At 44.7% G+C, this 27,620-nt stretch overlaps 1 protein-coding gene across 1 annotated transcript; it reads left to right on the top strand.

Moving 5' to 3' along the window:
- Positions 1-831: 831 nt before the first annotated feature.
- On the top strand, positions 832-27,620 carry NMBR (neuromedin B receptor). Its single transcript, XM_074988729.1, has 3 exons — positions 832-1,256; positions 22,785-23,133; positions 27,219-27,620. Exons 1-3 carry the CDS (start codon positions 832-834, stop codon positions 27,618-27,620), a joined length of 1,176 nt encoding a protein of 391 aa, XP_074844830.1.

Genomic DNA, 27,620 nt, shown 5'->3' on the forward strand with positions numbered 1-27,620 from the left:
GGCGCTAGACCGGGGCGCGTAGACCCCTGGGCCAATGGCAGAAGTCTCCCTTCCTGCGGGGTTGGTTGTTCGCTCCGCTTTAGCTCCTGCCTGACCTGAGAGCAACTCGGAGCAGGGCAGGCGTAGAGAGGGAGCTCCCGAGAGCTCCTTCCAGCAGCGTCAGAGCAAAACCTTCCCTCAAGCGGAGCACAACCGCTCCTCCCATCCACCAGGGACCAAACTTCGCTCGTTGAAATCAAAGGGCCGGGCGGCCCCTCCCAGCAAAGGAGGAGCTGGGCGGCTGTATAAGTGGAAGGACTGAGGCGAGGGACAAGCCAGCCTGCCTGCAGCCCATCCACTGGGCTTCGGCACAGCCCAAGAAGAGCCCGGCGGCCATCGGAGACGGTGGAAGGAGCTGGCGGGGGACCGCAGACCCCCGCGAGGCTGTTCTCGCTTCTCTTGCCAGCGCAGTGAAGTCCTGGCCATGAAGTTATGCCAGTCCCGCCACTGAACCCGTCGGAGCAGCTGCGAGAAAGGACTTCAGGACAGAAGAGTCCTGGAGATCATTGTTTGGGCAAGGAGGACGCTGCGTTCTGGATCTCCTCTGGTTCCCTCCTCTCCCCAGCGTTCCAGGCGCTCTTCGGACCCCGGCGAAGCACCCTTGGCTGGAGAAAAGGTCCATCTCTTTTAGCGCATCAGGGTTTGCCCGCAGACAGCTCCTCCTTGGCGCTTTTGGTGGGAGAACACTTGGAAGGAAGGACCAACACGATTTCCTTCCCTGACTCCCGAGACCGATCCTGTTGCTCTTTCTCCTTGCTGTTGGTGTCTCCGGGGCTCTGCGGAGCTGGGAACATGGCTGGGGAGCTCTCTCTCAACCTCACCATGCAACTCCCAGGAGGAAATGTCAGCTATGCTTTGGTGCCAGAGGTGATGGAGACTGATCTCCCGCCTCCTGCCCGGGGTACCTTGGTGTTTATCATCCGCTGTGTGATCCCTTCGCTTTACCTGCTCATCATCACCGTGGGCTTGCTAGGCAACATCACCCTGGTGAAGATCTTCATCTCCAACAGCGCTATGAGAAGCGTGCCCAATATCTTCATCTCCAGCCTGGCCGCCGGAGACCTCTTGCTGCTGGTGACCTGCATGCCGGTGGATGCCTCCCGCTACCTCTTCGAGGAATGGATGTTCGGGAAGGTGGGCTGCAAACTCATCCCTGCCATCCAACTCACCTCGGTGGGCGTGTCCGTCTTCACTCTCACCGCCCTGAGTGCAGACAGGTAAGATGGCAATATGCCTAGAGCTCGTTATTCTTTGCAGGTGTGTGTGTGTGAGAGAGAGAGAGAGTGAATGAGAGAGAGAGAGATGGAGGGAGAGAGAGAGATTGTAGAATTATTCGGGTACCACAGGAATGCTGGTGCACCAAAATGTTCTGTTTTGACATGCCACCCAATTACATGCCTTCACTTTGTTGTCCCAAACAGCGACACCTATTTCATCTCCACTGCAAACATACAGAAAAACAGCAAACATTATCTTCTCTTCTCCCACAACAACCAACACATAAGCAGGAATGGGCTTATTTCTGCATATCTTTCTGCTAAATGATTTAAAGAGAACCAGGCAAGGAATCCAAGACTATCAGATCAGCTTCTGAACATTTTCAAACATTTGTAGAGGAATAGCAAGTAAAGAAAAATACTACACTTTCTCTTTCCACCATCCCTTATGTCCTAGTGTGACAACCTTTACTCACAATGGTAGTGATTATTCATTTCAGTTGCCCTATAAATGCCACTAGGTCTGCTCTTCGGAGAAGTGCTTGCTTGGTTGTAGCCTCAGGCTCTAAAAGACAGGTGTATTGCAAAATGATTGACTGCTTTCTTTAAATTATCATAATCTTTTTTTCCTTTCTTATTTTGAACAATTTTCTTAAGCTACAAATGGAAGTGCTTGAACGTCTTTAGGCAAGGTTCTCACCAACTTCTGTGGGAGTTTTATCTAGGGCAGTGGTACCCAAACTTTTTGGCATCATGGCCCTCCTCACATCCCCCCACCTCTTTTTTACTGTGGTCCAGCCACCCCAGCTGCCTGTCTGAGCCCCTCCCATCCCTCAAAGCCAGGCACCACCCACCCCTCATTTAACTCCACCCTCCTCCTGCCCCTGCAACCCACACTTGCTCACCTTTGCAGGAGTCAGCTAGCTTCATATGAGCCTTTGCTGGCTGCCTGCTTTTTATATGGGCTGTGTTAGGTTGCCCTTGTGGAATGGTGGGGCTGAGAGCTGGAAGAAAGGCCCAGCTTTTTCTTCTGGTGTGGGGAATGACTGCAGGGAGGGGACTGGGTTGCCTTGTGTCCCCCCTGGAAGTTCTTCACACCCCCTGGGGGGGCATGCCTGCAGTTTGGGAAACCATGATCTAGGGCACGAGCATATACGACTGGCTTGAAATGCATAGCAGTGACAAACGTCTATGCTTGAAAATGCATCTTTTTTGCTGTTTTCTTGTTTTTTTGTTGTGTTTTGTTTTGTTTTGTTTAAAGTTTTTCATTCAGGGTATAATAAAAAAATAAATTTCAATTTATAGCCAGTCTGCAAGCATTGAATTGCATCCCAAAGCCCCTCAAAGTCAGATTAATTTCAGTGGGTTTTGAATCAGGCCTATATTATCAATGCAACTCTTTAATCCAGTCAGTTTGGGAAACAGGTTGTACTGGATTTTGGAATTTTCCAGACCATGCATGGTCATGTATACTTTTTGTTTTGAAGGTGAAAATAAAAACATTTTGCAAAGTACTGGTTTTTTTATTTCACATGTAACACAGACAGCAATATACGTGGGCCTGGGAAGGAGGTAGAGTGCATGAGTGTGTTGGGAGTGGGATGCAGGATCTGGGAGGGCAGAAGGGAAGGTGCATGAGGGGGATGGAGGTGTAGTGTGTGGGTGTGAGGGGGATGAGAGTGGGGTGCTTATCTGGCACCCCCCAACTATCCCAGACACCAGCACTATAGGAGCAGTGTGGGAAAAGCCTCTGGACAAGTGGTTTGTTGCAGCTTCACTCTCCCGGATGGGGTAGGGGGAAGGGAAGCAGCAGCATACAGATCCCCTTCCTCTTCCTCCTGCTAGGGTCCACACTATGGCTGTTCCTGGATGAGGGACACCTGGATTAGGGATGTTCAAGTGTATTATTTTTGTTTAAAGCATTCAGTGCATATTAATGTTTTATAACTTTGACTGTGACTTCTGACCAATCTTTAAAGGAGTACATCTGTAGCATTCTGATTTCATAGTTCAGGAATTTATCAAAGTGGACATGCAAAATATACTTTCATTTAAAAAAGGGCTGTTGGGATATGGAAAGAATTTACTTGCAAATCAGAGAACCAGTGAACTATAATGGAGGTGGTATAATAATACAAGTTTTGTTTATTTTACTTTTGAGGTACAACTTCTGTGTCATCATGAATTCTGTATTACACATATAGTTTGTATCCTTATTATACTAGTGGACATATGAAAGTAATACTGATGCTGAAATCAGGCTGACTATAATTATTTTATTGTTGACATCTTACAAAAATGCAATACATGTACTGTTTTGACTGCATAAAACAATTTTATTAGATGTTCTTCCTTTAACATTTTAGAGGTTTGTAATGTATTGTGCCTGGTAGAAATGCGAGTGATTTTTCTTGATAAAACCAAGCATGTTGTCGGACAGCTGTGTTTCTTTTTTTCTTCTGTAGATTATCTTTTCCTGGTAATGGTAAATAATTGCCAATTAAATCACTTGGCAAATAATGGTCAATCTCAATCCATCAGTCTTTACTCAGGGAAATTTCCAATGACTTCAGACAACTGAGTCATTATTACTTTTGGACAGAGTTGAACTTTCATTAAAGTCAGTGAGAGTCTTGACTTAATGGGACCTGAAGGGTACTTTTTCAGCCCTGTCCTACACTTCTGTAGACCTTAAGATCCTGTTGAACTAAATTGAAGGTATCTCCAAAGAAGGTCCAGGGCCACACTGTACATGATTTATGGGGTGTACATTAAACACACTCTTTTAAAGTACAGGCTGGGAGGCTGATACAGCCCTATAGGAGGCTGAAGACTGGCCTGGACCACTTGTTCTACAGCTAAATCTAATTGAAGAGGAGCTACAAGCTGGGATGGAGGCCCCAATCTATCCAGATATGGAGGACCCCCATTTGCTGCGCAGTGAGGAGTGTCCTGAGGGGGAGTTTGGGAGTGACCTAGGGATAGCTGAGTCAATGTGTTGTGGTTTGGATCCCTGCTGACCTCAATGGCAGCCCACTTTGTCACTGGTGGGGCCCTGGGACAGGGTGCAGTGGAGTGGGAGGGCCTGCATGCCCCCTCCCTCACCCCATCAGCCCTAATCCATGAGTGGCATTCTCCCTTCTCACTATTGTAGGCACATGCCTGTGCTTGTTGGTCCTCTGCCTTGCTAGGAGGCCTGACCCTTCTGCTGCTGCAGCCTGAACCAGGGCCATTTTAATTGCTGCCATGCCCTGAGCCAGGGCCTCAGCCTATACTGTGAACTGTTAGTTGCCCCACCCTGAGTGAGGGCCTGGGTTCCTCTGACTGTGTGCTTGGCCTGAAGCCTGGGCTATGGTTGCCTGCCCTAAGTGAGGGCCTGGGCCCATTTGACTGTCTGTTTGGCCTGATCACAGGCCTGAACCTTGAGACTAGTATGGCTGTTGAGACTGAGTCCCCATAGATAACTGAGGTCTGGTGGAGTGGGCCCTCACTAACCCAGGCTACAAGGTCTTGGTATATCTTGAAGACAAGTGAAACAAGGAGGATTCTAATGAGACAAAGATTATGGATTGGATTTTCAGGAAGTGTAAATGGAGCTGATTTATACCAGCCAAGGATTCAGCCCTGCATCTTTAGCTTCCTTTAACAATGCCATAGGCTACTGTTTATGCTTCATACTTTTGGCATTGTAACATTTTTCTAATAAAGTGATCAAATATAATTCTACTGTTTTTTAAGTTTATTTTTCTTTTTAAAATAATGGTAAAAGTACAGTGGGTCAAATGCAGACCTTGTGTAACTCAATTGAAATCAATGGAAATATACCAGGTATAAATCAGGTCTTATCACTGTATATGTAGCATGACTTATTCTTCTTGTTTAAAAGCATGGCAGAAATAAAGCACTAATTAGATGGCTATTAGGATAACTGAGTAATGGTCATGGTTGAAATTCAGGCTCTGCTAAAGTTAATAATAGTTTTGTCATTGCCTAGCTAGTGTTTCACCTGGTATATTTTAATATCAAAGCCCCAATATCATTTTGGCCCCAGTCCAGAAGTATTTAAGTACATGCTTATAGTTAAGGCCCTGACTGAAAGCTTTGCTCTATCAGTACCTTACAACTTTATTGAGATGTGAATAGCTCAGCTATTCAGTACAATTTAAGGTGCAGTCCTGTAACACCTTAAAGACTAAGGGTGTGTCTACACTTGCATTCCTCTTTCGAAAGAGGCACGCAAATGAGGTAAACCGAAAATGCAAATGAGACATAAATTTGCATATTTGGCACCTCATTTGCATATTCTAATTTTGAAAGAGTTTCTTTCGAAAGAAGAAAGCCAGTGTAGATGCTGCTCTTTTGAGAGTAAACCCATCTTTGAAAGAATCCTTCTTTCCTTTAGCTAATGTAGCCTATGGCATTGTGTAGCTGCGGCGAGCCTGCACTGGCTCTCTTCTTTTGAAAGAAGCTCTTTCGAAATTAGAATATGCAAATGAGGTGCCAAATACACAAATTTATACCTCGTTTGCATTTTCAATTTACCTCATTTGCATACCTCTTTCAAAAGAGGAACGCAAGTGTAGATGCACCCTAAGGGTGTGTCTACTCGGGCACAAATTTTCGAAATGGCCATGCTAATTGGAATAGGGGCATTTCAAAAGGTGTGGGGTCCTTTCAAAAAGGACCTGCTTGTAGCCATGCCAAGCCGTGTGCTTTCGAAAGCGGCGCTTTTGAAGCACCGTGGCTGGAAGTGTCCTAATGCTAATGAGGTGCTGAATATTCATTTCAATTCAATTCAATATTCAGAGGGATAGCACTGTTAGTATGTATCTGCAAAAACATGAAGGAGCCTGGCGGCACCTTAAAGACTAAGGCTACACTTGGTCTGCAGTTGTATCTTGAAATAATTTACATAATTTCAAAGTTGGTGTCATCCAAAGGGTAGCAAAGTTTAAAATAAGAGCCTATTTCAAAGGTTCCATTACCCTTCTCACAATGAGGGGTGGTGGAATCAGAATACTGCGCTTGAACTAGCTGCTATTTTGAGCTTGGGGAAAAGCCTCAGAGTTATCATTTTGGAATACCTCTTTATCCCAAAATAGCAACTGCAGTCGAAACATAGCCCAACAGGTTTATTCGAGCAAAAGCTTTCATGGGTAAAAGAACCCACTTAGTCAGATGCATGGATCTGATAAAGAGATTTTTACACACAAGAGCTTAAGCCCAAATAAATCTGTAAGCCATGAAGGTGCCACAAGACTTATTGTTTTTTAAAAAATAGGAGCTTAGTGCTGGTCTGACTGTATAATAGAAAACAAAATATTTGAGTTTAGTTTATACCTCTAGTTTTTACATTATCAGATACCCAGTGAAAAGAATAAGAAAAACTCTTTCATTTGACATATCAGGCCTTTACCAGAGTGTGGTAGGAACCAAAAGAGCCTGTAGCAGCTACTGGGTTTGTATCTTTAAATATTCATATTCATAAGATCATTTTACAAAACACAAACAACATAAAATAGTATTTTCATGAGCAATATCATACTAGAGTGTCAGCATTTGCAGGCCTGCAACATTATAAGTAGCATTGTCTTATGGACTGTATCCCATGTTATGGTACTTAAAACATTATTTTTTCACAAATGGGGGACTAATGGTCAAGGATTTATCTTGACTAGAAATCTGTGTTTCTAAGTATCAATCTTCAAAACAAGTCTGTCTCTTTTTAAGAAAATGTGGACCAGAGGCAAAAAGTAATTATTTTCTACAATTTTTTGTGCTAACCCTCTTTAGCACAGTGAGTGGGGTGTGGAGAGGTCTGAAAAAAATTTAAATAATCCAACAGGTGTAGTTAATCACACAGGCTGTGTGTGCGCACACGCACTAGAGAGTTTTGTCCACAGAAGTGCAGTGTAGACACCTCTGTCGATGGAGAGGCTTTCCTGTTGTCAGGCAGCCCTTTGCAGAGCTGCCATTCTGCTTTCTGGCACCAGAGGGCAGCGCAGTCTGGCAGTTCTCTATCAACAAAGCAAGGCGTGTGTAGATGCAATCTGTTGACAGAAGTTCTGTCTAGATTTCCTCTCAACAGGAACTTCTGGCAACAGATGCTTCTGGTGTAGACATAGCCATATTGAATATTTATATAATCCCTAACATGAGTGACCTTGTAGCAAGGTGCAATGTAAATGATTTTCTCTTAATAAAAGACAAAACTTTAAGCAATGTTAAAAATGGTACCTGGAAACATCCCACATGATAATGGGTCTCTATGGTAATAATGTTTTTCAGTTATCTGTGAATAAGACCAAAGATTAGTACAACAGATGAACTATTACAAAACCCAATTGGTGGTATATAATCCATATATTTGTAGGAGCCAATGGCCACATCAATGGGCTGCCTCTGTCAATGGAGAAACCTCGGTGGTACCTCTGTTGACAGATAGCATCTACACACAAAGGCTAAGTCTACACTTGCATTCCTCTTTCAAAAGAGGAATGCAAGTGAGGGATGTCAGAAATGCAAATGAAGTGCTGATTTACATGTCTCATGCTTCGTTTGCATAATCTCTTTCTGAAAGAGATTCTTTCAAAAGAAAGAAAGCAGTGTAGATGTGGCTCTTTTGGAAAATAAACCCTGTCTTAGAAAGAACCCTTATTACTAAAAAGAATTAGGAAGACGGGTTCTTTTGAAACCGGGTTATTTTCAGAAGAGCCATGTCTACACTGCTTTTTCTCTTTCAAAAGGAGATTCTGCAAATGGAGTGTGAGATATGTAAATCAGCACTCATCTGCATTTCCAATTTCCTTCAAGTGTAAGTATAGGGCAAATGTAGACATAGTCTTTAGGCAGATCGAAGTACAAGTTGCTTTGGCAACAGAAAGCAGCCAGACTGCCCTGCCCTCTCTCGACAGAATGGCTGACCAGAAGCTCTGCAAACAGGGCGGACCAGTGATCGGGATCAGAAGCCCTCTCTGTCAACAGAAGTGTCTACATGGGCACTCTGTTGACAAAACAAAGAGAGACTGGACTTTTGAAAATAATGCCTAGTGTTGATGCAGGTATAACGTGCAACATTTGCAACTTACGTACAAATAATGCAATTCAGATGAGATATAACTTTTGTTTGCTGGTTTTACTCTTTCGCTCTCAACCAATTTTGTTTAACATGTCTCAAGACCATTCACTGAATGAACTTCTCTAGCATGCTGAGAAACTCTTCTTAGCCAATATCCATTTCCTTTAGGTTAGGAACATGGTATCAAGATAAGTACGCTGCCTCTAACAGTGCTCCAGAGTAATATGAAAAAAGAAATATCGTCCATATAGCCCTTTGGACAATGGAATCTGGGGTGGAAACACTTCCTACTGACCACTCTGATGGTGAGAATTATTTATAGAATAAAGAAGTGTGAAGTGTCTTTGCTCTTTCGTATATGTATATGCTAGAAGAATTACTTGGTGTTGCTCAGGTCTTTCAAGGCAGGGGGCAGGGGATGGGGGAGGGGTTCAGGAGTGAGGGTTGGGGGATGAGAAGGAACTTGGGGTAGGGAGCTAGAGTACAGGAGCTCAGGCAGGGGTTCGGGGGGTGGGGGGCTCAGAACAGGAGGTGGGGATGCAGGAGCCAGGGCAGGGGCTTGGGAGGTTTAGGGGTGCTCAGCGGCTTTGCTGCTTGGCTCCTGGCTGCTTCCTAGGTCCAGCCCAGGTTGCGGGGGACATGCTGCCCAGCTAGCACCTGCTCTGTGGTACTCCAGAGCTGTCAGGGCAGTGGGAACCTCTCCTCTGGGCCACTCTCCTCAGGGTGATGAGGGCCTTGCCGCTTGGGTGGCAGCTGCTCTGTTCCACTCTGGGATTGTTAGGGCAGCAGGGATCACCCTTGCTTCCTGCCTCTCAGTAGTCATTATGGAAGGTAACTTTCCCTGCTACCAGAGCCCTCCCTTTCTGTTTGATGAGAAACAATCACATTCCATGCACAACTCTTTGTCCTGGCACAACCAAACCCTTACCTGGCTTTAAGGTATAAGGAAGATGTACACTAAATTTGGTGGTCCTAGATCTTACGGTTTAGGAGGAGTTGAACAGACTCACAGATGGACAAATGGACAAACAGATACACACACACACACACACATATATATATATATATATATATGCTTGAGTGATATCTATGCATCAATCTTATCCAAAAGTATACTTTAGGTTGTGGAATCTCATCAGGCAGAGAATATTTGTTATGTGTATTTTGTTTTAGAAATATCTGTTTTATTTCAGGCTGTGTAGTTTAGTGGGGGAGGGGGTTAATTTTTCCAATATAATTTTTCATTTTGCCACCTCATTTCCTGTTTTATGTGTGTTGTTCATTTTGTATTATCCATTGTTTCCCCCACATTCATCGTCTGCCTTTTGTTTTAATTTTCTCTAGTTGGTAAAGACATTGAGTTCTTTAACTTTATTTTTCCTTTCTCTCCATACCTTCTTTATTTTTGTTAAATGCACTTTTGTGTCCTTGATCCATTTATTAGGTACAGTAAAAAATATTCAAAATTCTAAGTGGATTCTGTGTTGCTACAATGCAACGCTTCTGCAGAAAATGCAAATGAAATGGAACCAGATATGCTGAAATGGAGGTAGAAGATGAAGCAACTGGTATGGAACAGCTGCAGGTCATTTCAGGCAACAGGTTCCTTTCAGGAAGGATTTTAAAATGTAAGGCCAGATCTTCCACTTCAGTAAATGGACACAAATCTGACGTCAACAGAGCTGTGCTCGTTTATGCTGCCTGAGTATTATCCATGACATTTTTGAAACTCATGTAGACATTTTATCCTATAGCTCCTAATTATTTTGACCATCACTGGCACAGGCTAGTCCTGAATTTAGAAGGGGAAAAGGGGAAATGGTTTTAGACATTAATACTTTTATAAGGGTAAACTGTAATTGAACAGATTTTGCACCATAGAATTCTGCCGCCAGCCATTTGTGCTTCTGTGCAGCTAGTATCTTTTATTGATCTTTGCTGGTAGTCATGATGTTAGGAGATAAAAATCAGTTTTCCTTATTCAGGCACGTGTGGAGCAAGAGGTGTGTGCCTCTTGACCCACTGCCTAAGGACGTGGGGTAGGAATGACCATACTATATATTATATCAAGGTGGAGGCACACACACACACACATACACACACACACACGATAAAATGACATTCATATAAGTGATATATTAGTGGGAACACTATTATAAACAGACTAGGCTTTCTGAAACCAACCTGCTCTGATGTACCGGGAAGTTCTGGAAATGAATAGTTCACCAAAGACTTAGTTTTCAGTGAGCTTTGGATCAGGCCCATAGTGAGGACAAGGGGAGAAAAATAAAACCCCCAAAGCTTCACTCCCTTCAAATGCCATACCCACTCATAACTACAGGAACCAAGACTTGTAGGTAGCGAACGTATCCATATGCACAAAAACGAGCTGTGGATAGCTACATCCATATCCAGGGATGTGGACACCTGGGAATATAAGCCAATAAGTATTATAGCCTGATCTAGTCTAGTAATAGACTAGATAGGGATTTAAAATGTGTGCCATGTATTGCAGACGCAGGCCTTTAGTTTTTGCTATTTTTAGTCATAGCTAGCCAGATTTCATATTGAACAAAATCTGTTATGGAACACTTAAGATGTGTAAAAGGCGGCCACACATGAATCTTTGGATGCTTTTATATGCTTGAATATCATAGCAATAGAGAATATTAACTAAATTGAATATCTCTGAAAATATTCCATTCATTCATTGGCCATCACCCTCCTTAGGAACAGTCTTGAGCAAATAAATTAAGCTGTCTTTTATCAGTCAGTGAAAGGCTATGTAATACCAGGTAAATGAATTTAGGCTAATGGCAGTAAAAGACTATGACTCTTCATGAAACTGCGAGTTGGCTTCTTGCTACAAAGCTTTCGTTAGCCATGTAAGATGTAAGTAAGTTTATTTTAAATAAGAGGTGGAGGCAGATGCAAGAGAAGAAGAAAAGGCAGAGAAATATTCCCATCTTTCAGTGAAACTCTAGATATACAGGGAAGGAGGTGAGGGGGTAGAATTGTACTCCTCACCTGCAAGGGGACTCTATTTTCAAAATCAAAAACTGGGAAAATTTTACGGGGACGCCTTTTTAGGGTAGAGAAGTTGTCATACTAGAGACAAGAATACAGTATCTTTTTAAAAAGTATTGTGCTAGGCGATTGCTGCTGCCAGTTTCTGGCTCAACAGGCCCAATTTCAGATTTAAAGACAGATTTTGTTTCCACAGTAACTTATCACGAAACACCATACACTTGTCACTGACATTTATTTTGAGAATATGAAGTTTTATTCATGTTTCCACTCACCTATTCAATTTCTCCTCATTCCAAAGCCAGGTTTATTTGGCAAAGGGATAGGTCTTGAACAAACATTTTGTATTTTTTAAAACAAACAGCAACAAATAATTCTATAAAAAGGGGTCATTTTCTGATGTCATGATAAAACTTCCCAGAACACTAGACTATCATCTGAAAAAGCAGGACATAACATCATTTCTCAAATTCTGCTAATCTTAATCAGATAAATAGTCTCATTGAGGCAATGCTGCTACTGATGTAAGGAAAGCAGAATTTGCTTCAGAGCATTTATTTTTTTGGGCCTCACAGTCTGAAATTTCTCTGTATGATCTACTACTGGACACATACTTTTTGTAAAAAAAAGTGCTGAATTACACCACCTTAATTCTGCTCTTAGACTCCTTACAATCATTTATATTGTCAAGATAAGACAGTGTTTCTTAAACTTTTTGGACGTTTCTACACAAGGCACTTTTTCTGGAAGAAGATCTTCCGGAAGAGTGCATCTACACATCAAACAGGACCTTGAAAGAGCCACCCCTTCTTCCAGAAGAGTGCATCTATACATGCAATGGCACTCTTCCGGAAAAACAGGGCAGGAAACAGCACAGATGGGGTCGCACAGCCAGGGAGCCCTTCCGGGGCCACCAGCCACATGGCCCCTTAAATGGCCCCACCCAAACAGCCCCTCCCTGCAAATGCTGCCAAGGCCAGCCATGTCTGTGCACAGCAAGCCAGACCCAGGTCCCTGTCCAGCGTCCGCCGACCAGCAGGCATGGACCCCCATTAGCTGCAGGACAGCAGGCTTGCCCTCACCCGCACTCTAGCCATCCTCCTGGCCACCCTTCTCAGCCTTCTGTGGAGACAGAGGCCCAGGCCCATGGGTCCTGACCCCTGACCACCCCCCTCCAACTGGTCTGGCATGTCTGCACCCACACCACCATCACGGATTGGTGGGACAGGGTCGTCATGGGGGAGTGGGACAATGACCGCTGGCTGCAGAACCTGCAGATGAAGAAAGAGACCTTCCTCATGCTACGACACCAGGACACCTGGATGAGGCCAGCCCTCTCTCCGGAGAAGTGCATGGCCATAGCCATATGGAAATTGGCCACCCCGGAAAGCTACCGATCCATTGAGCAGCAGTTTGGGGTGGGCACATCCACCATTGGGGGCCGTTGTCCTCCAGGTAAGCCCTGCCTCAGATCCTGCCCCACTGGCAGGAGGGAGGGAGCCGGTGGGCTCGGGGCATCCCAGGCACCGATTGGGAGGGAGCAGGGCTGGGGAGGCAGGAAGACCTAGCCCAGAAGGGATACCACATGGCTGTTGCTGCAGAGGTCCTTTAGCGAGGGGGGGGGGCGGGAGGGAGGGAGGGAGTGGAAGGGGAGGGGGCAGGGACCCCTCTGCTTATGCCCATGAGTGCGCCCATTCCCCTGCAGGTCGTGAGGGCCATCAACCACATGCTGGTGCGGTAGCTCAGGAGCATCGGGGACCTGGACGTAGTCATTGAGAGCTTTGCCGTGCTCGGGTTCCCCCAGTGCTTCGGTGCGATCAACAGGACGCATATCCCCATCAGGGCCCTGGACCACAGTGGCGGCCAATACGTTATCTGCAAGGGGTACCACTCTATCATGCTCCAGGCAGTGGTGGACGCCCATGGGAAGCTCATGGACATTTATGTCGACTGACTGGGCAGGGCACATGATGTGCGGATCCTGCGGAATTCCACCCTGTTCCACAGGATGGAGGCAGGACATTTGTGCCCTGGTGGGAGCATGCCGTCAGGGATGTCATGATGCCTCTTTGCCTTGTGGGCGACCTGGCCTACCCACTCCAGCCCTGGTTGATGCACCCATACACAGACCACTTCACACCCTCCCAGGAGCTGTTTAACGCCTGGCTCACATGGGCCCCGGTATCCTGTCAAGTGCATTTTCAGCCATCTGAAGGTGCGGTTCAGGTATCTCCTCACGTGCCTTGATGTGGGGGTGAAGAATGTCCTGCAGGTTGTGGCTGCCTGCTGCATGCTCCACAGCCTCATCGAGGCATGGGAGGGGACCCTGCCCCAGGGCTGGATGGCGGAGCTGGCCCCCGCTACCAGCATCCCGCTGTGGCCCCCAACCAGCGGCTCAACTGTGATGGGCTCCGGATCTGGGAGGTGCTTTGGCAGGCATTCAGCTGAGGGGACTACTAACCCCCAGACCCCTCCCCACAGGCCCCCCCCACACCCATGCAAACCCCCCCCACGCCCCCCACCCTCCCCCACACTAATCAGGGACACAGGGGGTGCTGAATGCTAACATATATTTAACCCTCAAACATTAACAACCGTGAGCAATGTAAATAGTAAATGGTGAATAATAAAACAACCAAAACCTGATAGGGAGTGAACTATATACATGGGGGTAAGGGGACAGGAGCGCCTAAACCTGGACAGGGAATGGGGCAGGAATACTGGGAGGCCCTAATCAAGGGACAGGGTGGAAGGCCATGAGCCCTAGTGCCCACGGGCGCCCCTCCCACCCCAGGTGCACGGTCCCCTATGGGATGGGACCGGAAGCACTGGCAAGTAGGGCCGGTCAGCATCTGGCCCAGCCTCAGCAGAGGGGCCGGACGGGGGTAGGTTGTGGCTTGGGCGACCCTCCATGGGGCCCACCGTGGCCACAAGCCATACTGCGAGGTCCCTCAGAGCAGCACTGGGCAGGCCCAGCTGCAGTAGAACGGCCAGGGCCTCAGGGTCATGGGCTGGGGGCACGAGAACAGCTGAGGGGCCAGCGGGGGGGCCAGCATGGGGGAATGCAGAGGGAGACAGCTGGGCGGCAGCAGAGAGGGGCTCAGGGGGGCAGTAGCGGGGGCCTGTGGGGGCACTGGGGGTGACTGCAGGGGGGACAGCTGGGGGGCCTCTAGGAGAACTGTGTGGCGGGCAGCTGGGGGGGGCTGGGAACTGGCCTGCTAGGGCACTGCACACAGTGTGGAGCATCCCCACCACCTCCCCCCATGTGTCCCGCCTCCATTGCAGCTCAGCCTCGTTGAGGGCCAGCCATCTTTTGGCAAGGGCGTTCTGCTGGCGGAGGGATGCCGTGTAGGCCACGACCTCCTCCTCATGGCAGCTGCATCAGGTCTGGCGCACCCATGGCTGCCGTGCAGCAGGGGCTGGTGCGGGCCCAGCTGGAGGTCTGCTGGGTCCTCCAGCCTGGATGGGGCTGGCAGGCCCTGGGCTCCTCATACGGCTGCCCCAGCCCTCAGATGGTACCACTGTTAAGAGAGAGAGGGGGGGGAAGCCAGTGCCACATCTGGGACCTGGGTGGCATGGCCTCAGTCTCCCCAGCTGGTTACCCACTCCACAGACCCATGGGGTGGGCGTGTGTTGGGGAGGCCACCGTGCAGGCTTGAGTGCACTCGCTGAGGTGGCCACTGGGGCATGATGCCTGAGCTGGGGCATGATCCACGGTGGCCCACCCTGGCAATGGGTTTGTGGGTTGGGAGGCTGGGGGGGGGCACAGCCATGGGGGATTCTGAATGCAGCTCTGCTGCCTGGGGGGGACCTCAGCACACTCAGGGGGTGCTCCATGCGAAAGGGAGATGGGTGCTGCTCGCAGGCATGGGTGTGCCCTGGGCCCTGACCGGCACGGGCTTTAGGGCTTCTGGGCCTGGGGCTGGGGCCCAGGTGTCCCCCTCCTCCCACTGTGCTTTTCCACTGTGTACACTTACCCGAGGTGGCCTCATATATATTAGATGATGCCTGACTGAAGGGGGCCTGGCTGCTGGAAGTGGAGGGCACCATGATGACGAGAGACCCATCTGTGGACTCCCCATCAGATGATACGTCCACAGTGTCAGGTCCCTTGTCCTCCTCCTCCAGTGAGGCAGGGGGCTTGGTTGCGGCTGTCTCTATGGTGACATGGGGTGGGGAGGTGTTGTCCACAGCCAGGAGGTCCTGCAGCTCCTGGTAGAAGGCGCAGCTGGCAGGGGTACAGCTGGATCTGCAGGCGCTATCCTGGGCCAGCATGTACCCCTGCCGCAGCTCCTTCACCTTGCACCTGACCTGCTCCGGTGTCCGGGAGGGGTGGCCACAGTCAGCCAGGCCCTGGGCGAGATGGGCAAATGCTGCGGAGTTCCTCTGGTGCCCGCAGGTGTCCCGGAGGACCTCCTCATTGAGCCAGAGCCCCAGGAGGTCCTGGAGCTCTGGCTCAGCCCAGGAGGGGCCCTCTGTTTTGGAGCCCGGTCGGGGTCCTGGCTGCCCTCATCCGGGTTCCTGGGGCTCCCCTGGGCAGTGCGGGGTGGTGGTCAGCTAGCCATCCCTGCGGGTTGGGACTTGCTGAGCACTGTGGGGCCTCAGAGAAGTGTGGCTGGCAGCCCTGCACATGCTGCCTGTCTCACACTCTCAGCTTCCTGCCATTTGGTCTCCAGGTCCTTGCAGCTTTAAAGGGCTGAAAGGACCTGGGGATCATAGAGGCCAGTGGGGTGTCTAGAGTGGCCCCGCTCTCCAGCAGTCTACCACCATGGAGGACTGCTTCTTTCGGAAGAAGCAGTCCAGGAACATCTACACTTGCCTTCTTCCAGAAGAATCTTCCTGAAGGTCCTCCTCCTGATTGTGAAGTAGAATACAGAACCCGGAAGAGGGGGCACCTTCTTCTGGAAGAAATCCGAAAGAGCACCTTGCATGTGTAGACACTCCTCTGATCTTCCAGAAGAAGTCACCGTTCTTCTGGAAGATCTTGCCTGTGTAGAAACCGCCTTTAAGACCAGGGAATACTTTTGAAAATTTTCTTTAAAAAAATTGTCAGACAAAAAACAAGCCAAAACAAAACCCCAGCAACATGTAAAGCGACAGCAGAATGAGGTAATTATTTGATCAGGTACTGTGGCAATGAAGTAGTAAAATTGTATCTGGTTTTAATAACAGAAAATATGTATTGTCAGTATATGATACCAAAAGTGTCAGATGCTCATGGCACGTCTGTGAGTTGTTTACAGAACACTAGTGTTCTGAGGAAACACTGAGCTAAATAATGTCATCTTGTATTTCAGACCCATCAAACTCAAAGTAAAATGTCAACAGACAGTTAATCACAGCAGATGACATTTTGGGGGATTTCCTGTGGGCTAAACACTGACACTGTTATCTCAAAATTGAAGCTGTGTCTAAGTCAATTGATCCAAAGAACTTCCCCAACAGCCTTAAGCATACTCCAATAAAAATCACAGTAACATGAGAACAGTTTGCAATAATCGGTGATCCCAGAGGTCAACACCTTTTCTTTCTGAGTTGAGAGTTGGCACTATTAACATTTCTTAACTTCTCAGATAAACACCATCAGTTTCAGTTATCAAAAGTGGGAGGAAGGCCATGTAATCACATATCTTTCATATCATCTATGTTTTTACAAACACTTTCAAATTGGAAAAAAAAAACAATTCAGAACTGGGAGAATCCAGTTGTCTCTTAACTGCAGGTCAGCATTAGTGCTTTCCTCTACAGAAAGACATTAGTTCATGCCACCTCAGTCTGGGCCGGGTATTCACATGGTATAAAGCAGCGTAGCTCTAATGATTTGAATGAAGTTATGGAATAAGAGGTGAGGGGTGATGTGATATCTTTTGAGCTTGTCTTTCTCCAGTAGAAGTTGATCCAATAAAAGCTATCACCTTATCTCTAAAATCCTGGAACCAACATGGCTACTGTACCATTGCAAACAGATGAAGTTATGTTGATTTATACTAGCTGAGCAAGTGGCAAGCTAGCACTGTGGTTATGTAAAGAGCTGAGAGTCAATATATCCCATTTACACAGGATATTGCTCTTAATTATTTGGCTTTACTACAGGAATTTACGTATGTGGCCATGTGGTCAACAGCACTGTTAATAAAAGTAAAGGAAATCCCTGTAGTTCAATATTTCAGTACAATACTAATTATAGTCCTTTAAAAGGAGTTTGAAGTTTTTTTTTTTTTCGGTAAAGTACATATGGTTTTCATTATACTTGTCAAACAGTGGATGGAGCTTGTCTCCAGAACATAACCCTGAACTGGAGTTTCTGACCTGAAGATCACTCTCCTTTGACTACTTTGTTAGCCCTCATTTCAATTGATTGCCCTGCAGATTCCATGGTATTCTTTTAAGGCCCTAGTTCTTCACAGTAAAATGCCCTCTCACTTCAAAGGTGCAGGATCAGGGCCTGAGCAAATGAGTCCCCTCAGAGTTAAAAGTACTGAGAAAATCTGGCATCATGTTTTCGACAAGGCTGCTTGTTAGTGCTGCAGGTCCATGAAGCAAATCTCGCTGGTGGCAAACAGGCAGGGAAAGAAACATCCCAAATTTGCAGAAAAGCCAAAAGGTCTATTTCTGTTTTTATCATCGTGGGTGTTGAAACCTGCTTTTCCTGAAAGCTTACATGTTGGCTGAAGGTGGCAGCTTCGATGGCACTGTAAGAAAATCTAGTCAAGCTGTGAAGCTATGCTGACAAGGCACTTAGACATGGTTCATTTCAGGTGCAGAGTGTGTGGCAGCAAGCGGACTCTGCTGTGCAGAGCAGCACAGGAGTGGGCAGGAAGTCTTATGCCTGTAGTGACAGTATGGCTGTAAGGGCTACAGACTTTTAGGTTTGGCACCTTTTATAGCCTTCTTCCAAAACTCATGAATGTGCTCTTGGCTGTCATGCAAATTATTCTGCCCTAGGTGTTCTGATACTCAGTCCATGTCTGAGTCTTTGGCCAGAATTACAGTCACAAGTCATTGCAAAGAACGTCCTATCAGCCTAACTCTCTGTTCTCAGCTGGGTATATCCATGCCAGCATTACTTCATTTCCTCGATTTGTCTGTCAGGGAACTGATCATCTCAACGTTTTCATTTCATTTCTTTTTGTATTGCTGGTAAAGTCCCTGTTCCATATGTTGGGATGATTTGCATTAGTTCTATACACTCTACTTTTTAACTTTGTTGGTATCTTTTTTCATCACAGAAAACTGGGGCCACCTTCCACTGTTTCTATTAAATAGCTTTGTTGTTGTGTCAGACGTAATTCAGGAAGGTACTATTGTCAACCACCATCCATCCTAGGTGTTTAAATGCTTTTACTTTAAGCAATTTGCTCATAATATACTTTTTGGTAGGTCCTCCTCCACCAGTTGCCATTTCAGGCTTACCAAAGTTCACTCTAACCTGTGTTCCCACGGTTTAAAGTTGGTTTGGGGATCACAGTCTTTTGCATATATTACAAAGTTATCAGCAAACAGCACATTCCAAGGATATTCTCACTTATCACATGAAAGACAAAACAAACAAACAACCCCTGCAGAACAAAAACAAAACAAAACCCCAAAGGTCTCAACACTTAGTTGTAATCAAGTTTGGTTTTGACCATGGCAGTATCGCTATCATACATAACTAGATAAGAGAGGCATATCCTTCTAGCACAGCTTTTTGTCACAAAATCCGCCAAACTAATTCTGAGGGTACACGATCATACATCATCTCCAAGTCCATACAGACCACACTTTGTTGCTATCTCTTTTCCCTGAACTTCTCCATGAAGATTCATAGAGCAAATATGGCATAAATCCATGCTGACCCTCCCGTATTTTAATCATTTCATGGAGCCACTTTTTAATAATCTCCCATACTTTCAAAGCACTCAGAAAGGACTAAACATTAGTCTGAATTCTGCATTTGGATTCATAGGAGCCCTATACACACATCTAAACACTGAATTTAGTTCATTGCTTTTTAAAAAAATGTCACCACCAGACTCAATGAGAATGAAGTAATTATTGGGGGAGAAAAATGAAAATAGTCAGAAGGAAGTGAAACATTTTTAGCTTTCACATCTGCTTCAGAGACTTTGATAATATGTGAACTTTTATATGTCTTCCCATGAATGTGTACACTGTAGGAAAGAAGGAATGGCAATACTGAAAAGGCACAAGCACAGGGAGCTCAGCAAGTCCCAGGTCCTCAAGGGTATTTAGGTGCCTAAATATTTCAGAGGAACTAGGATCCAGTAAAAGTATTTATAATCAGAATGTTCAAGTTCCAGAGGAAAAACATTTATTATAAAAATATTTCTTATGCTGGGGCACCCTTGTAATGGTAGTAAAGTTAGAGAAAGTGGGTGGGGAAGACAGAATTTGAGGGAAAGCATCTAATTAAACCTTAAGACTCATTTATAATAATTTTATGACCTAAGTGACAACGTACAAATTAAGTATATTTATTTATAGAAATCTCATAGCTCGTCCATTTCACATTGTGCTATTACCTACCTTGGTATCAATTTTGTACAAATTGAGAAACTGCATAGTTACTTCTGAAATTTTTCATTAACGTCAGAATGCATCAGTTATATTTGATTTTATCTGCAGTTTGTTACTTACCATTTCCTATTCCATGTCCCTTCATAGGCATACACTTTGAGCTAGATTCTGCAACATGCTGAATGCTTTCTGGCAGGTGCTAAGTTCCACTCCTACTAATTTCAGTTGGAGGGCAGGGTGCTCTGTACTTCACAGCATTGGGCCCTAGGACAGGGAACTAAGAATAATGTGTCCCTTTGAAATTGCCTGGGAAATTTATGCAGAGAGACACCCTGATGAAATTTGCTGGCCCGATGTCTCTTATTCTGTAGAACAGAAGCTAAGGGTTCTTCTGTTACCCAAATGACCGATTGCTTACAGTTTATGTCTCATCTTAAAGAGAGCACCTCTAACAGCACATTACCATCTAAGACAAATTCAGTGATGGCTCAAGTGAAAGTGTGCCATCTACTGGACTCATGAACATCAATTTTTGGCAGTACCTACTTTCCTAGCAGGTTTCTCATCCAAGTATTGATTATACCTAACACTACTTAACTGATGAGAGCTGACAAAAACACAGTTCCAGGTGGTGTGGCTGTATCCATTATAATTTGATATCCTGTCGCAAATGAGAAAATCAAAATTCTTAATACAACACATGGTTTTCATATAAAAATGCAATAATTTAAAACCAATGGGAGCTCAATCTAATCATCAGATAAATCATGGGTTGTCTTTGTATAATGAAACCAAGGAAAACAAAACTAAGAAGCAGATTGTTGACTAATAAGGTCACAGTTTGTGTTTGCAAGTCTTCATGTTCTGCACAGAATTTTATTGTCTTTGTCAAAATAGCATGAACGATTTCCATTGAAACTGATACCCAGACCCTCAAAGGTATTCCACAAAAGTTAGAGGCCTCAAAATCTGAGTCAGTCTGGGACTCAGGCTTAACGAAAATCCTTTAGGCTATCATGACAGACAGAAAAATTCTGTACAGAACACAATGGTTTCCAAACTCAAATTATGACCTAATTGGAAATCCATGGGACTTCAAGGCCTTTGTGGATCTGGGCCTATGTGGCCAGAGTCAGTTGCACAACACATTTTGAAAGAAATGTTGAACAAACATCATCATAACAAGCTTGCTGTGCCCCAGGCCCAAGTTTAATTTGTTGCACAAAGACCTGATACAAAGCCTGCAGAAGGCAGTGGAAATCTTTATTTTGATTTATCGAGCTTTGGTTAGAGCCCAAAGTGTTCATTGTTTTCAGCTACTTTCTCTGGCTACATGTCATTTTTAAGTACAAGTGCAATAGACATCATATGTAATTCTTGTACCTGTGTTTGAAATGTAGGCCAGCTTGTACTTTCAAGCACAGCCCTGAGCAATGGTAGGGATGACTAGATAGGCTTCACTACCTCCCAGGTAGCTTCAGGAAACTGTGTGCCTCAGAAGCTTTCTTCAGCGGAACAGTTCATCCAGTGCACCTCTCTTGCATCAGATTAGGAATCTGCTACAGTTCTATTTAGACTATAAACTCTTCAGGGCAGACTCTGTGTTTGTCAGGTGGTTGCTACAATGAGATTTTACTCTGATTGGCCCATAAGAATTATCTAATACACATGATTCATCAGATAATATGCAACATAAGCTGCTCCTCCCTTGGTTTCCAGCCAGCTCTGATGGTTGGCACACATGGGAGTGGAGCCAGCCCTCAATGTCTTTCACAGTGCAAGGGTACATTGCCTTGCCCATCAGTGCCTGGGCCTGCAGGCTAGGGAGATCTAATGTATTCATAAGGCGCTTGGGGTCAACAAGGCCCACACTTCAGAACTGCTGGGCCCCTGGGCAAGGTGGAGGTGGACAGCTCTGTGCTGACAAAAGGGGTGGGGCCTTGGGCGGAAGGGGTGGGACTGGGGGCAGCCAGTCCTCAGTGCTGCCCAGACCTCATTGCACTGCTCCTCCAGACAGTAGCAGCAGCAGTGATGGCTGAGAGCCTTGGGTCCTTTCGAATCGCCAGGCCCCGTGTCAGTTGTACCTTTATCACCTCCTGTTGGCAGGCTGGTGCGGGGGTTAAGGTGGTGATGATGGTCAGGGCTTCATGCTCCTCTTCTCTGCGTGACTGTATTAGGTGCTGCCACAATCCAGTCCTGGGTAGCTACTTAACTATATATTGACTTCCGCTTAGAGCTGGGTGGGAGCTCTCCATCCTGTGAGAATTCTTGAAGATTTCAGAAATTATTTTCCTCCCATATTGGGAAAAATGCAACATTTCAAAAACTAAAAATCTGAAAAAATAAAGAGTTTTATCAATCATACCATATTATTTCAATAATTTCAGTATTTTTATTTTGCTTTTGAAGACTTTTCCTCCTGTTTTCTATAATTAGTATGAGTTTTATAAACCAGAAAACTAGAATTTTTTGATGTTGATAATGTAGAAATGAAACATTGCAACAACTTCAAAACATTTATTGCAGAAATGTTTGAACGGAGACGTTTATTCAAACCAATCCTTTTCAGACAAAACTTTTGGTTTTGATGAATCAGTTGTATATAAAAAAAGTCCTGACCAGCTTTGCTTCTCTTGATTTTTATTTTATCTGACAGTGGAGTGGTGTACCTCTTCTAAGTGCTAGACCTTTGTATCTTGTGCTGATCATTAATTTATCAATCCTGGCAACAGCAATATACAGTAATAAATAACGCATAGTTAAATATTGTATATAAAAATGTTACACGTCGCATCAGAAAAATCATGTGCTACGTTACTTTAATCAGATGTATGTGTTTCTTTTATCCATCAGACATAGAATAACATTTATTATGATTAATGAATTCTTTTGCCCATTTCCAGGTACAAAGCAATTGTAAATCCCATGGACATCCAAACATCCAATGCAGTTCTGTGGACCTGTATTAAAGCTTTTGCCATCTGGATCATCTCCATGGTGTTAGCAGTCCCTGAAGCTGTCTTCTCAGAAGTGGCCCACATCAATGGCACAGATAATGTCAGTTTCAGGGCATGCATACCCTACCCGCAGACAGATGACATGCATCCGAAGATCCACTCGGTGCTGATATTCTTAGTATATTTCCTCATCCCTCTCACCATCATTAGTGTCTACTACTATCATATTGCTAGGACATTAATGAAAAGTGCACACAATATCCCAGGTGAATATAGTGAGCATTCGAAAAGACAGGTAAGTTATTTGCAGTGCCTTTGTGTGACAGAAGATTTGTTTGTTGTACTCTTTTTAAAATAAAAACACAAATGATGTAACATATGCAGTAGAGGCTTAGGTTTATATTAGCATTCTAATCAGCATGGACCAAGATCTAGCCTTATCTCAAAAATCTTTCTGTTTTAAATCTTATTTTGCAGCAGATCTAAGACTAATTTGGAAGAAGTACTTTTACTTTGCTACATATGAAATGCAAAGACAAAATGAGAGGAAGTGTTTATTTATTTTCTGTCTTAGCCTTGTAGTAAGAAAAAAAATGGTTCAGCTTATGACCTTAATAACTATTCATACTGATGCATGTGACATTGGTGACTTGAGTAACTGCATGTGTTCTTGGTTTAGCAACCACTTTTATATTTCCTAAGAAACAGCATTTACTGGGGCAACCAGGTGTAGCTTTCTAATCTCTGTACACACATCTGATCCTGAAGAAATCCAGTGCATTATAGAGCAATCTGAAACACAGTAAAGGGGACAAATTCATTGCAATTGTGTTTTTTTTTTTTTAAAAAAAAAACCAGTCCTAAAATTTGCCAGATTCAAAGTTGCTTTTGAAGAAAGTGGTTTGCATCCACAAACAGAAGGTGACTCTTAGTGGTCCTGGTCTGGTCTGGATGTGACTGAAATATCACAATAGTTCTTTTTAAGAAAACAAAAAAGCAGTCCAGTAGGACTTGGAAGACTAACAAAATAATTTCTTAGGTGATGAGCTTTTGTGGGACAGACCCACTTCTTCAGATCATAGCCATACCAGAACAGACTCAATATTTAAGGTACAGAGAACTAAAAATAGTAACCAAGGTTGATAAATCAGCAAAATATTATCAAGGTGAGCAAATCAGAGAGTGGAGGGGTCGGGAGGGGGGGGTCAAGGATTAGATTAAGCCAAGTATGCAAAAGAGCCCCTATAATGACCTAAAAAACTCCCATCCTGGTCCAAGTCTAATTCTTGACTCCCCCCCGCCCACCTTCTGCCCCTCTACTCTCTGATTTGCTCACCTTTATAATATTTTGCTGATCTGTCAACCTTGATTACTATTTTTGGTTCTCTGTACCTTAAATATTGAGTCTGTTATGGTGTGGCTATTGTGACAAAGTCCCTTGTCAGCCACTGTGTTCCCTGCACTTCCTGGTGGTTCTCTGTTGCCTCAGAGACTCACGGAGGCCCCTTATCTGCCCAGGCCTTTCCAAAGGCAGGAGTCTGCACTTAGCGAGCCATCCTCATCATAGGCAAGTCCAGATGGGGAGAATAAAGCCAGTACCTTGCAGGCCTGTGCCTACTCCAGTGGAGTAATGCCTCTGGGGAAGGGTAGGGGGAGTACAGACCCGCCCTCTACCCTGGACTCCAGCCCAGGGTCCCTATGAGGACAAGAGGCAACTGGCAGGGCCTTCACCCCTGCCCCAAAGTAAAAACCTCACTCTGGGCCACTTCACCCACTGCTTCCCCATGGTACCTTCTCGCTCACTCACTCTGCTCTCGCTCTGCTCTTGCTCAGCTCCTCCAGTGTGCCTTCCAAAACCTTCCCCCCTGCTACCAGATGGAGAGCCTTTTATAGGGAGTGCAGGGCCCAGCTGACCAATGAGGGCTTGGACCTAGTCAGGGAACAAAAAAGCAGTGGCCCACCATCCAGTATACCGTCCTTCTAGAAGGTTCCTGAAGCTTCCAGGTAGGGGTCTGCCACACTATGATCTGAAGAAGTGGTCTCTCCCATGAAAGCTCATCACCTGATAAATTATTTTGTTAGTATTTAACGTGCTATTGGACTGCTTTTTTGTTTTCATAGTATATAGACTAGCACAGCTTTCTCTCTGTTTCTTTTCATGAAACATTGTGATTGTATCTGATCTTCTGAGCCTTATACCATTCAAAATAATGCAAATATTAAGAGAATAGGTTGAGAATTTTATCTGTGACTGGAAAAGAAGTACTGACATGCATAAAAAAGGTAGGATTTCTTGTCTCGAAGAAAACATGAGATGTTGAAAATCTTTCAAGAAGACCCATAATTGTAAGATTTTCCCATTTCTAGAACAAAGTGGCTTGGATAAGCAGCCAAATTTTGGGCATTTCTTTGACTAGAACTGTTGAATCTACAAAGGCGCTCTGACATTTAAATTTAGTAGTACCATCCTTCTTGGCATTCTTTATATCACAGTATGCTACAAATCTTTGACTTGGACCATTTTACCAGCCAACTGAAATTAATGTGACATATCAACAGGCCATAGCAGCAGCCTATCCATCAATGGGAAAAACACAGCAGTTTTACTGTTCAACAAAGTAAATCTTTCTAAATGAAAGTGCCTCAAAATCACAGAAACACATTACACATATGCTTAGATTGCTTAGTAAAAGATCAACGTCACTGAAAAGAATTAGTCCGTATTTGATGTTCACATTTAGGACTCTTTCCTTTTCACCCCCTGAGGAAAGATGAATACATTTTTAGAAGTGAAACAGTTTAGCAGAACAATGAAAACAATTCCTGCTGTCCTGTTTACTCAATGTTTTATTTTTATTTTTGCCAGCACTGCATGGACCATTTTCTTATTTTGTGAAATGTAAAGAGCCATTTGTCTGACGTCACAGAATGGGAAGCAGAGCTAATTCACATCACATTTCTGAAACTGCCAGAGATTCTTTAAAAACAAAATACATTTTTCCTTTACTTACTTCTTGAGTTTTTCTCTTAGACTAAAAAGTGGAGAATAGCCTGGCCTATTTAGCTATCACTTGACAAATGGTGAAGAATTCAGATTACTGAGGATGACCAGAGTTTCTCCAAGAAGAATTACAGACATGGAACATTCACATCTCATATTTCCCACTATCTTTGCAATTTCTGGCTCTGAACAGTGAGAGCAGGAAGGGTATAAAATCGTACTTGATCAGAATGTTAGCATTTCTAGCCATTTTCAGACTCACTGTGGACAAGCGCAAATGATTGCAAAAGGTGAAAATCAATGGAGAATCAGACCCAGGAGGAGCAGGAAGAGAGCCGTAGGCTTAGAGTGTATATTCTTCAGCGTACAAATTTTGCAGTGGTAGAAATCAGCACACTCTCTAAGGCTGTGTCAAACCTACTAGTTCTGGTTTGCATGGGCATTGGTGAACTATGCTTTTTGGGTTTCCAACCCTCCAATGCCCCAAGTTCATTTGAGCTTTTCCAGCAAAAAGAACAATGGAGCCAGGCAACATGAATCATCTGTATATGCCCTCTTCCATGCAGCAGGCTCTGGCTCTTCCTATGGTGGAGGGACATAGTGGTTTTCTACCTCCACTGTCTTCAGGGGCTGACCTTCAGTTCTGTTCCCTTCTTCCTGGTTTTTTCTTTTTCGGTAAGGTCCAATGTGCAGGCCATATTTCCCCATGTCTACAGTCAGTAAGTATCTTCAGAGCAACAGGTGGCCTGCAACTCCCATTATTCTACACTAATACAACTGGGAGCTGCTTTGGCTGCCTTATCAGACCTTTTACCTCAGCCTTCATCTGAGATACCACTGAGTGCTAAGAGTACCTGTTTTAGGATTTTCCTATGAGAACGGTATAAGCTGTGGCATCTCAGCCCCAGAAGGAAATAATGAGGCTTAAGTGCCATTGCATAGCTAAAACTTGATGCATCAGACTAATAATGTCTCTAAATTTGAAATACTTTTTAAAATTTGCCAAGTGTTGAGAAGCATTCCTAAGGATTTTGTTTCACCAACTCACTGTAGTGGCTGAAAGCCAAAGTGTAATTGGAATATGAGGTCCATCACTGTGTTCTTATCTATGTAACAAATTCATATATAAAGGCTAGTCTGTCTACTGTTGATGCAGGCAGCCAATGATTGATTAAAGAAAGTGAACTATAATTGAGAAATGGAAGTAAATGAGATAGCAAAAGTAATTTAGCCCTTAAGAGAGTTATTTTACTGATCTTCTCTGAATTCATTGTTAGAGTTAATGTAATGTGAAATGTTACATGCTTTAATTAAGTCTGTTATGTGGATTAGTTTAATTCTGTGTTGTTAATTTAGGTTCTGTTGATTTATCATCTTAGATGGAAACTCGAAAGCGTCTGGCAAAAATTGTTCTGGTCTTCATCGGCTTTTTTGCTGTCTGCTGGTTCCCTAATCATGTATTGTACATGTACCGATCCTTTAATTACAGTGAAATTGACCCATCACTAGGACATATGATCATTACTTTAGTGGCCCGAGTGCTAAGCTTCTGCAACTCCTGCGTCAACCCATTTGCACTGTATTTTCTGAGTGAGAGCTTTAGGAGGCATTTCAACAGCCAGCTTTGCTGCAGGACGAAATCTCATCAAGAGAGAACCACCAGTTATCTGCTCAGCTCCTCTGCCATACGAATGACTTCTCTGAAAAGCAATGCCAAGAACACTGTGACCACGCTGACTCTACTGAATGGGCACACTTTGAAACAGGAAATGTCATTATGA

The sequence above is a fragment of the Carettochelys insculpta genome, chromosome 3 (assembly GCF_033958435.1).
Source record: "Carettochelys insculpta isolate YL-2023 chromosome 3, ASM3395843v1, whole genome shotgun sequence".
Taxonomy (NCBI): domain Eukaryota; kingdom Metazoa; phylum Chordata; order Testudines; family Carettochelyidae; genus Carettochelys; species Carettochelys insculpta.